Consider the following 14,247-nt stretch of genomic DNA (forward strand, 5'->3'; position numbering starts at 1 on the left):
GCTGTGGGAGTGCACTGACCACCAGGGGGCAGCTCCTGAATTAAGCATCTGCCCTCTTGTGGTCAGTGCATGGCTGTTCGGTGGACCGGTTGCTTAGGCTCTTATATACAGTGGGGCCTTGACTTACGAGTGTCCCGACTAACGAGTTTTTCGAGATACAAGCAGTCTCTCGGCCGATTTTTTGCTCTGAGTTGCAAGCTAAAATTCGGGTTACGAGCCAGCTTCAGATACCCCACCGCTAGTTGGCGCAGCAAACGTCACAGTGAACGCCACAACATCAGCCCAGCATCACGTGTCTCGCTTGTTCACTTTATGATTTGACATATGAGTAATTTGAGTTACGAGCTCTGTCACGGAACGAATTAAACTCGTAAATCAAGGCCCCACTGTATATACATCAGCAACAGGCCTATGTGGGGCCCTTGAGCACATTTCAGTCATGTATTGTTGTAGTAAAATACAGAAATGTTTAAAAATGCTTAAAGAATGTGAGAAAAGTTAAAAATGTTTAAGTTAACTTCCCTTAAAACTGAAAGTCTGATATTAAAGATACATTCCCCACTGCCCTGAAGCGTGTGTACCCAGAGATAAGGATTTGAACTGACGCAGAGTGACTTATGTCAAGATAAACACTTGCCTGAGTGACGTGCTCTCCTTAGCCCCCTCGCCGTGTTTAAGATGAACATATGTGCATTGATGTAAATCATCGATAGCCACCTGAGCTGCTACAGGCATGAACAAGCTTTAAATATTGACCCCTGCCAGCCAATGATGCTCATCTTGTCGAGACATTACAAAGGCCTGTCCCTCTGTCCGTCTGACAAGCGACGCCGCTCCACATTCCTCTTCCTGCCAGATGACAGAACGGCCAGTAATCCCCAACTGAGACGCCACCGAGCTCTTGGGAGAAGAACGCCGGCCCCCTGCATCCGGACCAGACCAGCCCAGCTGCCGGACCACAGAGGACACCACCACGGGGGTCCTTAACTAAGTTTGTACCCGCAGCCGCTCAGGAATTTATGTAATAAAAAGCTGTATGATTTGCAACTGCATATGTTTCAGGTGGTATAATTCCTCCGGCAGTTAATTGAATTAATTTGCGTTCGCTGAAAATTTAAATGAAAGCCTCTGGTCTTTGTTGGTCCTAAAGCCTGCCACTCTGGTCCTGCTGATGCAGAGCAGTCGCTCCATCAGCAACTACTTGAATGTCCCAACACCTGCACTTTGGTTAAAGTTCATCTCAAGGGACGCCTCAGATAAACACCCAGATCCTTTCCGGGATCTACTGGGACACGTATCAACCCAGTAACTTGTTCCAGACCCCGAGACGTCACAGCCACGTCTGAAAAGGAGATCAGGACCTCAGACCTAAGGCGGGCCCCACAGGACAGCCCAGCCGCCTGTGGGTCCCTGATTTGCAAATCCACACACTGGCCACGATCTGCTGGTCAGCCCCACGTCAGCCCTGGCCTCTGGCCCTTCACAGACATGCGCAGAGCAGCCAGGCCCGAGCCGCCGCCGTGTTGGTTCCCAGCTGCGTGAAGAGCCACACGCTGCCCTTTCCCAGCTCATACTGCAAACGAGTGTCCTTTCGCGGGTTTAGTACCACGTTTCCACATTTCTGTGATTTGTTGGTGTCTTGATGGTTTAAAATGGCCCTGCGCCCCGTGATGTGCGACCCAGTGCCCCCGAGCACAGGAGGCTGTGAAGTGCCGCTGGAGGAAACAGTTTTCTCCGGGCACCGGTTACAGAGCCGCCGGCCCGGATCCATGTCGCCAACAGCACATGGTAGAGGGCGCCTCTAAAGGAAACACACGGAAAATAAGGTTCCGTATCGGCCGGGGAGGAAGCGTGGAGGAAGCTGGCCGCGGCACCCGCAGCGCTAATGCGGGGTTCGCACAACAGAGAACCCGCGGGCAGGCTTTACTGTTTGGGTAAAAGCCACCTTTCCTTCCGAAACTGGTTGCATTTACGTCAGTGCCGTGCTTGCGTCATGCCACACTCACGTCAGTGCCGTGCTTACGTCAGTGCCATGCTTACGTCATGCCACACTTACGTCAGTGCCGTGCTTGCGTCATGCCGCACTTACGGCAGCACCATGCTTGCATCAGTGCCACACTCACGTCAGTGCCGTGCTTACGTCAGTGCCATGCTTACGTCATGCCACACTTACGTCAGTGCCGTGCTTCCGGGCGGCCTGGGAAGCCAGCGACTTGATCTTGTCCCTGTAGAGCTGGGCCGCGCGGCTGTTGTACTTGGCCTTGGTGTCGCCGGTGGCGCACCCGTGCTGGTCGAAGAAGGACGACTGCAGAGGAAAGCAGCCGGTTACTAGCAATCCTGCCGAAAGGCTACTGCATATTATGGAGGATTGTTGAAAATACTATGAAAACCAAAACTATGTAAACCACGGAGAATGTTTAAATACTCTTATCTTGTAAAGAGGAATACCTTCCACAGATGTAACATTACTATTTTGGTATTTGGGCCCCATCCCGTTAAATCCTCATGGCAACACCATGGAGGTCGCTGCTGCCAACTACACTTCGCAGGCGGGGTCACAGGTAAGTGAGAGGCAGGGCTGGCATTCCAACGTGAGCAGGGTGCTCCAACCCCACTGCTTGAGTGGGATGACCTGACCGTCCCCTCCCCATCCCCGCCTTGGCCGCCTCCGCTGGCTGGAGTTGAGAAAGCTGCTCTCCAGGGGTGGGCGGGGGGCTGTGCCACCTTGGGAGGGCTTAGAAATAAGGACAGATAAAATCAAACTCCCAGCATTAAGTTCTGGAACAAGTCTGAACATCATGATAATGGGCATGGGTTTCTAATAAGATGCTTGAAATATAAGGCATGCATTCTTAATAGGGCAAACTGTTTCTTGGGAAGTGAAAAAAATCGTAGTTATTACAGTGGTTTGTGGCCCTCCAATGCTCAACCCGACCCGACAAAATCGTATTCCTTGGTATTTCATTTATCTCACCAGAGAAATATTAAATCCAATTTAAATGTAAAATAATCTAATTTAAATTTAATTAGTCTACTTAAGGAACAATAATGAAAAAAGGTTGAGAAACACTAATCCAGGGAATCTGGTATTTTAAAAACTACTATTTTAGATTTATACTTTTAAATATTAAATTGATACCAGATATAACTTTTATTTGAAATGTATACAAATTTGATTTTTTACACTTTGAATGTGTAATGGCATGTCTATGGGAATTCTACTTACTAAACCTATATCATTTGGCATAATAAATAAGGTACCAGTGCTTTGGGTGATTTTGCTGGCTAGACTTATAAGGCTGCCAGTTTATTTTATTTAATTAATTAATTTATTTATTTTTATATATTTTTATTGATTTCAGAAAGGAAAGGAGAGAGAGACAGAAACATCAATGATGAGAGAGAATCATTGATCGGCTGCCTCCTGCACGCCCCCCACTGGGGATTGAGCCCGCAACCCAGGCATATGCCCTTGACCAGAATCAAACCTGGGACCCTTCAGTCCCCAGGCCGACACTCTATCCACCGAGCAAAACCGGCTAGAGCAGGCTGCCAGTTTAGAGTTTGAGAAATCAAATATATTGAATTTGTACATGAAATTTAAAATGAGAATCCTTAGTTAGGTTTGAAAGTAGGGTTAAAAAAGTCTGCTCTTTTACAATTATAAATTAAGTGACCACTTAGTTGGTTATTATTTTTGCATAGAAATTACTAAGTTTATAAATGAATATATGATCTTTATATACTATATTTGAAAATTTGGAGAATAGGTTTTATTAAAACTTTGTAGATTTCATAAATTAAATAAAATTCAGATGTAAGTGGCTGTAATCATTCATCCTATTCTAAGCACAAAAGTCACGGCACATATTAAAGTGTATTGTCATAACGAAGCCTCCCAATCCCTCCATCCACCTCTTCCTGTTCTAATTTTCTTCCAAAGAACTCTCACCGCCTGGTAGGTTGTTTATTTGCTTCTGTATTGACTCTCTGTCTGTGCCTCTAAGCGGGCTCTCACGTGTCTTGTTCACGCTACCCCAGCACCTCGCCCAAAGCTTCGTGTGTATTAGGTGCTTCTGGATAAACACGTCAACCGGGTCGTCCGACTCCAAAGCCCTCATGGCTATCTGTCACCCAGGAGGCCCCCAGACAGCAGAGCACACGTTTATACAGAAGGAAAACAAGTCTGAGATGAACTTACTGCAGCAGCATTTCCTCCAACTTGCATGCAGCGCAACTGAAACCAAGACCAGTTAGAATCCAACTCTGTAGACCTAAATGGAAACAACATTCTTAAATGTTAATACTTTTCTTCCCCCAAATCAAGCCACTAAACTTTTGAGAACAAGATTTCCTTGCTCTCCGGCTCCTGAAGAATTCTGAGTTTGTGTTAACAGTGACCCACGCTTCCAGGAGGCTGGGACTCCGAGTGCAGGACCATTGGTACTGCAGCTCCTGGCCCCTCTCATCCTTCCTAGAAGCCAAGGTGCTGATGGCCCCACCCACCTGCTCCCCTCCACATCCGGCCACAGACAGGCCAGGCCAGGCCAGGCCGGCAGCACTTCCGCTGGGAACAGAGCATGACAAGCTTGTGGGCTGCTGGACACTCGGACTCTGCCTCACGTCCTTGGTGAGTCATGATCTAAAAGGTGGTGATGGGTCTCTACTCAGCACAGATGTCCTGTTTGGACTTTTTCAGGGGTCCAGTTTGACACCAAGCAGGACCCCTGGAGGATGCTCCTCATTCACCACCAAGGAGAGGACCTGCCCGCCATCACGGCCACGAGGGAGGAAGAACACTCGGGCGGAATGCTCGTGAAGTGAAAGCTGCAGTGCCTCCTGCCCCGCCACACCTCTGCCCTGTCCACCTGAACCCTAAGACCACCCCAGCGCCAGGTAAAGGCAACGAGTGCATTTCCCAACAATAAAAATCCACCAAGTGATGAGTGTAAAGCAGTGGTTCCCAAACTTATTTGGCCTACCGCCCCCTTTCCAGAAAAAATATTACTCAGCGCCCCCTGGAAATTAATTTTTTTAAAATTTTAATAGCAATTAAACAGAAAGATATATGTATTAATGTTTCTACCTTTTTCATAAAATGTAGTAAAGAAAGGTGTAAATTAGAAACATTGAAGTTTGAAATTATGAAACTATTTATTGAACTCAGAATAGAAAGGTAATACAAAAAAAGTTAAAACAAATGCACCTGTGGCCATCACTGCCCCCCTGGATCGCTGCAGCGCCCACCAGGGGGCGGTAGCGCCCACTTTGGGAATCACTGGTGTAAAGCAAGACAGGCTAGCACAACAATGCCGGGAGTCTTTATGCTGAATCAATAGATGTGAACAAGGCAAGGCTCTCCCATATTCCACAGCAGCTCACCCCGCACTGGCGGGAAACAATGTGGACATGTGGGGACAGGTGCAGGTGGAACAGCCTTCACAAAAAGGGCACTCAGCCTTGTGAATGTTAACATACTATTTTGAAGCCAATAGCTACCTTCAGGTTAATAATGATACTAATACATGTCATTATTACATCTACAAATAACTACTTCACGATGATATAAAAAGTAAATATTAAACCATACTTTGTAAGAAACATATTTCCCAAAGACAAAAATAAAACTTCTTTTGGAACTTAATTACCGAGTAAGGAGATGAAATGACATAGGTTGTTCTGAAATTCTTTTTCTGAGAGATCTTGCTGAGTCACCACACTGTGATGACCTGCCCAGACTGAGTGAGGTGCCATCCCCTCCCCCCTGTCACTGGGTGGCTGTTAACAGCACAGTCTCTGGAGACAGGCTGAGAGGGCAGACCCCGCTCTGCCAGGACTGGCTGCATGACCTGGAGGAGTTACTTAGCCTCTCTGAGCCTTACTTTCCTTATCGTAACAATTACAGGTTACCTATTCCCTCCTGTAGAAATTAAGCGAATATGTGCAAAGTTCTGGGCTCCTGGTAAGCACCATATGGCTAAAGTTCTCGCCATCATTATCACCATCGTCATGGCGACCCTGTCACACTGTGGGATAAACACAAGCTCCAGGGGGCAGGCATAAAGTAGGTACCTGACTAAATGATGTCCTAAAACGGAAGCTACAAGTCCTCAGACTTACTAACCTACCTAAGACGTTTAGTTCTAAAGTATCTTTTAAAAAACAAAGCCAAACATTTTTATATATTTCTTAGAAATAAAGATAAAAAACTAATTGTTCTTGAATCGCGCTGACAGGGATTCTCTCTCACACACTGGAATTTGAAACAAAAGGTGGTGATGACAATGAATAAGTCAACCTTAAGAAGAAACTTGAACTGCTCAGCGGTGCCCGTTTCTACGAGGAGGTGACTCACTGTAGGTTGCTTCCTGTCTTTAGTTTAGATGAAGAGATGGTGAAAGGTAAGAGAACCTGAGTGCTGAGAAAAAAGTAAGCAGCGAAGGAAGAAAAGTTGAAGAACTAGTGTCACTTTAACCAATAGCTCCTGCTAACCAACCACTAAAGGAGAAAACAGGTTTCCCTCAACCCCATAATCCTTCTGAGTGAAGATACATTTCCCCAATACGCTAGTGTCTGTAATTGTTTTAATCAGTAAAAAAAAAAAAATGGTCAAAGAACAGCCTTCCACCTCTTTCAAAACAAAAAGCCACTGAGTACCCTTGTCATCCTTGACTTTGCCCAAATCCTAGACTATGCCCTCTGAACAGGAGTTTTTAGCAGTTATTTTGAATCATTTATGAGCACCGTGACTCACACTGTTATATTTATCTGCAAATAGTTATATTTATCTGGCTGTTAGAAGGCTAGTGACTCAACCTGCAAGAGCCCAGAGAGACGCTGCTGTCCCGCCTGCCAGGCTCCAGTCGGTCCTCCCTCCACCGAGGGCCGCCAGAAAACCACTCATTTCCTGGAATGGTTTAAACTGCCGGTGCGCTTCGGTGGGGAGGAAAGGGGAGGCCAGGTTAGAAGGGCAGGGCTTGGCAGCGAAGAAGAGGAAAAGAGGCCGGACTGGTTTGGCTCAGTGGATAGAGTGTCGGCCTGTGGACTGAAGGGTCCTGGGTTCGATTCCCGCGCCTTGGTTGCGGGCACATCCCCAGTAGGGGGTGTGCAGGAGGCAGCTGATCGATGTTTCTCTCTCATCGATGTTTCCAACTCTCTATCCCTCTCCTTTCCTCTCTGTAAAAAATCAATAAAATATATTTTTAAAAATGTTGATCCTGTTCCAACATTAAAAAAAAAAAAGAAGAGGAAAAGAACAGAGCAGAGAGAGAGAAAGACAAGCAGCTCCGCACCGCCTCGAGGCCAGCCTGCCTGGCTCTGGGCAGAGCAGGTCCCATGTTAACTGGTAACAACGGATCTGGGGTGTGAGGGAAGCACATTAAAAATAAAATCGTGGGGGCTGGTGGGGAGAGATGACTCAGGGAATTTATATGCATAGATGCAGAGCCCATGGACACAGACAGTAGTGTGGTGAAGGCCTGGGAGGGGCGGGTGCTGGGTGGAGGGGGTCAATGGGAAAAAAGGGGAATATCTGTAATACTTTCAACAATAAAGACAAATTTAAAAAAAGACACGAACAACAAAACCATCATAAAAACAAGCTAAACTTGCCCTCGCAACTAAATCCCTCAATATTTAAAGAGACAAGGACAGTATGTGAATTCAAAATATTCTGACACCAGCTAAGAAAAAAGGAGACAAGAAACTGGTAGATACTCTAAAACCAATAAGAACACACAGAAGAACCCCCTTTTCAAGATAATTACCTGTGGAGTTACATGGCTATAAATATTTAGCACATCAGGCCTTTGCAAATTGCTTTCTGAAAAGAGAACTCAGGAAAATGCATCAGGAAAGTTTTTTAAAAAGAAAATTATGTTGCTATTATTACTATTTAGTTTTTGTGCTAACATACAAAAACCTCCTTCTGAATTATAAGACTTTATCCTTTAGTAATAAATGCTCTTTATAGTAATTGCATTGTATCAATAGTCCTTAAGTTAACATCAGATAAAATCGCCGTCACAATCCCAAATAGCCTGCCTCCTAGCTGGTTGCTCCCCTGGGAAAAGAAGTGGCAGGGAAGCAGGTGACGTGGTGGGAGGCGGCCAGTAACCACAGCAATGCCCAGAGGGTGCCTGGCCAAGGCCCAGGGCTGCTGAAGCGCAGGCCTCCTCAGCTTCCGAGCCCTGAGTTCTACTGGAATCTTTTTATTATTTCTTTTTAAAAAATATGTGTGTTTATTGATTTCAGAGAGGAAAGGAGAGAGAGAGAAAAAAAAAAAAAAAACATAAATGATGAGAGAGAATCATTGATCGGCTGCCTCCTGCACATCCCTAGTGGGGATCAAGCCCACAACCCAGGCATGTACCCTTGACCGGAATCGAACCTGGGACCCTTCAGTCTGCAGGCCGATGTTCTATCCACTGAGCCAAACCAGCTATGGCTATTTTTATTATTTCCTATATTCTTCTATTTCTTCTAACTCACACCAGGGCACTTGCCACCTCCCACTGGACTGTGGGCTGTGTGTGTCCAGAGGGGGCGCCTTTCTCTCTTGCACACCAAGGCCCCACCCAGGCTACTTCCATACCATGTGAGTGGAAGACAGGAACTTGTCAGAAGGAGCCAATGCAGCCCAAAACTTTAGATGAAAAGGGGAGAAAGATGTTCATAGTATAAGCATTTGAAACTGCCACGAAAATTCAAACAAAAACCATCACTCAGGCTTAGTGGTATCAGCGGCCTGGGAGCCAGAGCTGTAGGATTGTGCTGGAACCCTGACATTCGCTCTCTACCTGATGGGATGTAGGGTGGACCCACGGCACCCGAATCCTCTTCTACGGGGAGTGCCTCAGCGGGCCCCTCTACAAGAGGCCATTTGTATCCCTCCCTTAACGGACAGTTGTGCATGTACCTGGCGCACACAAAGTGGGCATGTCCGGAGCCCACGGACTAGCAGTCTAGTGGGCAAGCCCATTAGTTACCAGGTTGGATCTCAGCAAGCAAGGACAGGATGCAAAAAGTTCCCTAGACAGGGGCCAAGAGGCATTGGCGATCTCAAGAAGAGTCTAGAAGGGCAGTAAGTGGCAAAAGCCTGTGCAGGAAATGGCCCCGTGGACGGAGGTGACGGCAGAGATGAGGTGTGCATAGCCCAGCGCAGGCAAGTCTGAGAGCACCCCCAGGTGGTCGGAAGGCTGGCTCCGGGGGAGAGCACGGGTTTCTAACTGCTGTTGTCAGAAGATCATAAGGGAAAGGAGATACTGTCTCAAGCCCTCCATCCCGATGGTCCATGCCACGGCCTCATGCCTCCAACAGAGCTCGATGTAGCAGAAACTAAACAGAAACCAGCTCACTTGCCCAGTTTACTCAGTTATATCACTTAAATCTCCCTAACTCATAACCAACCTCTCATTTTACTTGATGTCAAAGGAAACGTAACGGAAAAAGGGGAAAGAGCTCCATGTGACGCTGCACCCTCCCAGCCCCAACGGGGACAGACTCACTTACCGAATGAAACTCAAGTGGACGCCAAGTGACCGGTGTGACCCCGAGCAGTCGATGCAAAGAAACACCCCATAGGTTATGCTTGCCCAGCTGGGGTTTTTGGCGCCACAATCAAAACACACCTGAGAGAAAATGTGAAAAGACGACTATTAATTACTTTATATTAGCCAAGTGAGCCCTCCCACAGGGCACAATATATGAGTTAGCTGGAAAACTGCTTAACTTTTACAATTTAAACCGGGTAATAGAAACTATCTCACCGAGATTTTCAAAACCTGAAATTTCACCCTGGCCAGGTAGCTAAGGTGGTTAGAACCCAATATGCCCAGGTTGTGGGGTCACCCTCCAGTCAGGGCACAGACAAGAATCAGCCAATGAACGCATAACCACGTGGAACAACAAGTCGATCTCTCTCACTCTCTCACTCCCTAAGGTTAATAAAATAAAAACCTCAAATTTCTATTTCTTTCATTATTATTTTAATTATGTTAATAGAATTATATTACTACAACACATGAATTATATATTATATATTATCCTGAGTCTATTATAATACTCTGCAGTACGGGAAGTGGAGAGAACTCAGGTGTGTATCATCTCAAACATCACCTGTCCGTGAAGCATTCACAGGTCCTACCAAGCACGTGAATGAACACTAGCCACGGAGGCCCCTGCGGGGAACACTCAGGCCGCACTGCCCGGGACAGTGGCCTCTACCGGGTGGCAGGTGCTGTGCACACGTCTCTCCTCAGCCGGAGGGAGGAGGAGAGCGTGGGGGCCGGACTCCAAGGTGCCCCAGGGAGGCCCCTGCTGGTGTTCACTCCCTGGGAAGCCCACCCTCACTTGCCCAGGGTGGTCTGTGCGAGCAGGTTATAAAAGACGCCATGGCTTCCCTTCTCTCTCTTGCCCTCGCTCGGATCACTGGCTCTGGGGGAAGCCAGCTGCCGCGTCTTAAGGACCCTCGGGTAGCCCAGTGGAGAGGCTCAAGTGGGGAGGAACTGAGGCCCTGAGGCCCACAGCCAGTGCAGAGTGGGCCGGCGGAGCACTACGTGACGCTCTTGGGGGTGAAAACCCCAGCTTTCGGATGATGGCGGCCGCAGGAGACCCCAGCCTTCCTTCCTCAACACTGACTGACGCCAAACATTCATCTGATAACAGAAGGGTCAAAGTACTTTAAACTATGCAGTGTTTGTCATGGAAATTAACACAAAGTCAGAACTACAGGACAGTAACATTCCACAAATAGAATTGTTTTAAATATTTTTCCCACACTTTAGATACACTTTATAGGCAGAGCCACCTATGTGAAGATTGTCCCAACTATCCTATCCTATATAATAAAAGCATAATATGCAAATTGACGAACAGGGAAAGAATGATTGCTATGACACGCACTGACCACCAGGAGGCAGATGCTCAACACAGGAGCTGCCCCCTGGTGGTCAGTGCACTCCCACAGGGGGTGTGCCCCTCAGCCAGAAGCCGGGCTCACAGCTGGTGAGCACAGCAGAGGTGGTGGGTGCCTCAGGCAGGTGGTAAGGAGCGAGGGGCCCCGGACTGCGAGAGCCCTGGACTGCGCAAGAGGGGTCCTGAACTGCGAGAGAGTACAGGCCAGGCTGAGGGACCCCCACCCCCCAGTGCATGAATGTTGTGCATCAGGCTTCTAGTAATCATAAAAAAGACCTGGCATCTGGCCTTGTGAGGGCAATACAAGAACAAAAACATGAGTGGGTTTTCCAAAGCCCCTCAGGGCAGACTCACATTCAGCAGGCGTGAATTGTGGGGAGGGGGCGGAGGTGGTGGGAGGGATGCAATTGACATGAAAGGTACCAGGCACTCACTTCAATGGTACTGGTACCAGACAGGGGGCAGGCACTGGGGTATTAAGAAGTAGGTGGCATCACTGGTTCCACAGACACTTGCTGAGCTCCTACTCACTGCCAGGCACGTGCTGGCCTTAGGGAGAGAGGGCATGGAAATTCAGACATCATGTGGTAAAGCTTTTAGAGTAAGGCATCCCTTTCCGTGGGACTCGTCGTGCCAAAGGTGCTGTCCCTCTACGAGAGGCCATTTGTATCCCTCACTCACTCAACGGACAGTTGTGCGTGTACCTGGCGCACACAAAGTGGGCGTGTCCGGAGCCCACGGACTAGCAGTCTAGTGGGCAGCCAATTAGTTACCAGGTTGGATCTCAGCAAGCCAGGACAGGATGCAAAAAGTTCCCTAGACAGGGGCCAAGAGGCTGGCTCCGGGGGAGAACACGGGTTTCTAACTAGGTGACTTCAGAGTCCTCCTGCCCCCGCCCCTCCACCTGAGATGAGGGGTTGCTAGAATGCAGCTCCATGAGGGGGGCCCAGTCTGTCTTATCAGCTGAGCTGAGCACCGGCCTGGCACAAAGTGACCTAAACAAAAATACAGGTATTGGGGCAGTTTGGAGGGTAGAAGGCAAGGCGTTGGGAGTGGGCCCTGAGGGCCTGGCAGTCGGAGGTAGTTGGAAATACAAGTCCGGTTCTCACAACGCCGCCTTGGTGCTGGCTGGAGCCCGAGCCTGTGCTTTGAGAACAGGGGTTGTGCCGGGTTTTGATATGCGGTCAGAGCCGAGACCTGCTTTTCCAAGCAGATCAGCTGTTACGGTGATGACAAAGGAATAGTTTTGACTAATCACTTGTTCTGCCTAATGATGAGAATAGTTGCTATAGAAATAATAGCTAATGGAGTGCTTACTCCTGCCAGGCACTGCCGTTGGCCAACTGAGCTTCACAACAACTGATGGGAAGGTGCTGCTGTGACCCCTCGGGCCCTTCCAGGGCGGGTGTCATCGGCGCAGTCCCACAGGCCCCGCACTCAGCCGGCTGTGGGTGGTCAGGGCTCTGCTGTCTCATCTCAAAAGTCTTAATACTTTCAAACGAGGGCCCCGCATTCTCATTCCGCGTTCCCCAGAATTAGGTAGCGTGGCTTTGATCCCCATTTCAGAGAAAACGAAGGAATGATAAGTATCACAGCTAAGAAAAGCCACCTCGGGGCCTGGGCCCCGGCGGTCTGCACGGACCATCCGCTCCCTGAAGGCAGGAGCCGCTTTTGTTAGGGAACACCAGTGTACCTCACTGCTCGGCACCGTGCCCAGCACACGCAGGTGCTCAGTGGGTATTTGTTGAATGAGTCACTCAAACAATCAATGAAAAAACAAGGAACAGCGAAGCTTCAGGAAGGAGTTCACAAACTAGGACACTGACCCTTGAGTTACAACCTGGGGTCCACACACGCGGGGAAGAAACTGGATACCACATGCTGAAAGTAAACCGAGTTGTTTTTCTGTCTCGTGTATCTCAGAGCTGCTCTTTAGAACCCGTTTTGGAAATGCTTACTGTCACCCAACTCATCCACTAGTTAAAACTAGTTCTCATCTTTGTTTAGGAAACTGTTTCTTACTAACGATCAGATAAAAAGTCTTCATCAAGAAGTGTAGCACGGCGCTGTGGAACATTGCCAGGAAGTATTTTTGCTCAGCGCTTTTATTAGTCCTACTACAGACTAGAAAGTGTCCCCTAGGTGTGTTGTTCATAATAAAAATAACGAAAACAGCTGGCACGTGTTGAAGACTAGTGATTGCAGGTACTGCTCCAATGGCTTTTCTGGGATGTTCTCACTTAATCCTCACAATAACCCCTGTGTTAGATCATGTCCGGTTTCAGATAAGGAAAATAAAGCACAAATAAGTGATCGAGTAGCCTGCCCGAGGCGACAGTTAGAAAGTGGCAGGTCTGCACAACCACGCACAGGTGTGCCCAGGCGTGTCCCTCCACGTGCCTCCTGGTAGAAAGGCACTGACGTCTAATTTAAAAGGGCACCTTCCCTTGGATGAATTCCATCAGAGAGAATCCATGTTCCGTTTCTGAGGTACAGCAGACCGAAACACACAGCTTCCACCATGCCGACTGCAGACCCCAATGCTGTCTAGATGTGCAGGGACCCACTCCTGATTAACAGGTGACTCTCAACTGGAACATCCAGGGGAACAGCCGAGAAGCTGGCACTGGAGGCCTCCTCCTCCTGACTTCCCTTCCTCAGAAGTCGCTTTAATAAATCGTTTCCTTTCTTGCTCCTGGAAAGGCTGTAACATTATGAGCTTCCCTCCACCATCGAGACGTAAAACGAAGACATCTAACTACGGTAAAACTCAGGAACTCCCTATGCCATCAGGTCGTGGCTCATGGCCATGCTCCTTAACAGCTGTTTACGTGGGAGGTGACCATGGGGCCGGGCAGGACTGTCACAGGAGGAGAGGAGAGAGTCCACGCTGACGGGACAGCCCTTTGCACTTTCCAGGTGCCACTCGGACCTGTGGGCCGGACCTGTGATCCCCGAAGAGGGAGTCACCTCAGCCCAATGCGTCATCACACCTCCAGCCGGTCTCCAAAAGTTGTGAAGTCTCAAAAGTTGTAAGGGGCCCGGGGCCGGGAGGGGGCAGCCTCCGGAGGTGGGAAAGGGAAGACCCCCTCTCCAGGGAGACGCAAAGGGCAGGGAGGGGAGCGTCTGTGCTGCGCTTTCTTAGAAAGAGGAGCGAGCTGGGAGCCACGCACAGACCTGGGCAGCTCCATCGGACCGGAGCGCGGCAGCTGCCGTCCGGGACCCAGGGAGGCAGAGCGGCTCCCACAGGCGCCCCCAGGCACCTGAAGGGTCCGTTCGAGGGTGGGGAGGGGGCGAGCGAGCTCCCCTCAACGCCCAGGGCTACCAGCGGGG

General features: G+C 48.8%; 1 protein-coding gene across 1 annotated transcript in view; it reads right to left on the minus strand.

Annotated features, from left to right (window-relative positions):
- ARFGAP3 (ADP-ribosylation factor GTPase activating protein 3) overlaps positions 1-14,247 on the minus strand; it is a 50,424-nt gene that overhangs the window by 35,728 nt on the left and 449 nt on the right. The window contains exons 2-4 of the mRNA XM_014535123.1: positions 9,511-9,653; positions 4,202-4,274; positions 2,174-2,305 (exon numbers count right to left, since the gene is read on the minus strand). Of these exons, the coding sequence (XP_014390609.1) occupies positions 2,174-2,305; positions 4,202-4,274; positions 9,511-9,653 (348 nt within the window). The remainder of the gene's footprint in view (positions 1-2,173; positions 2,306-4,201; positions 4,275-9,510; positions 9,654-14,247) is intronic.

Source organism: Myotis brandtii, unplaced genomic scaffold (assembly GCF_000412655.1).
Source record: "Myotis brandtii unplaced genomic scaffold, ASM41265v1 scaffold138, whole genome shotgun sequence".
NCBI lineage: Eukaryota > Metazoa > Chordata > Mammalia > Chiroptera > Vespertilionidae > Myotis > Myotis brandtii.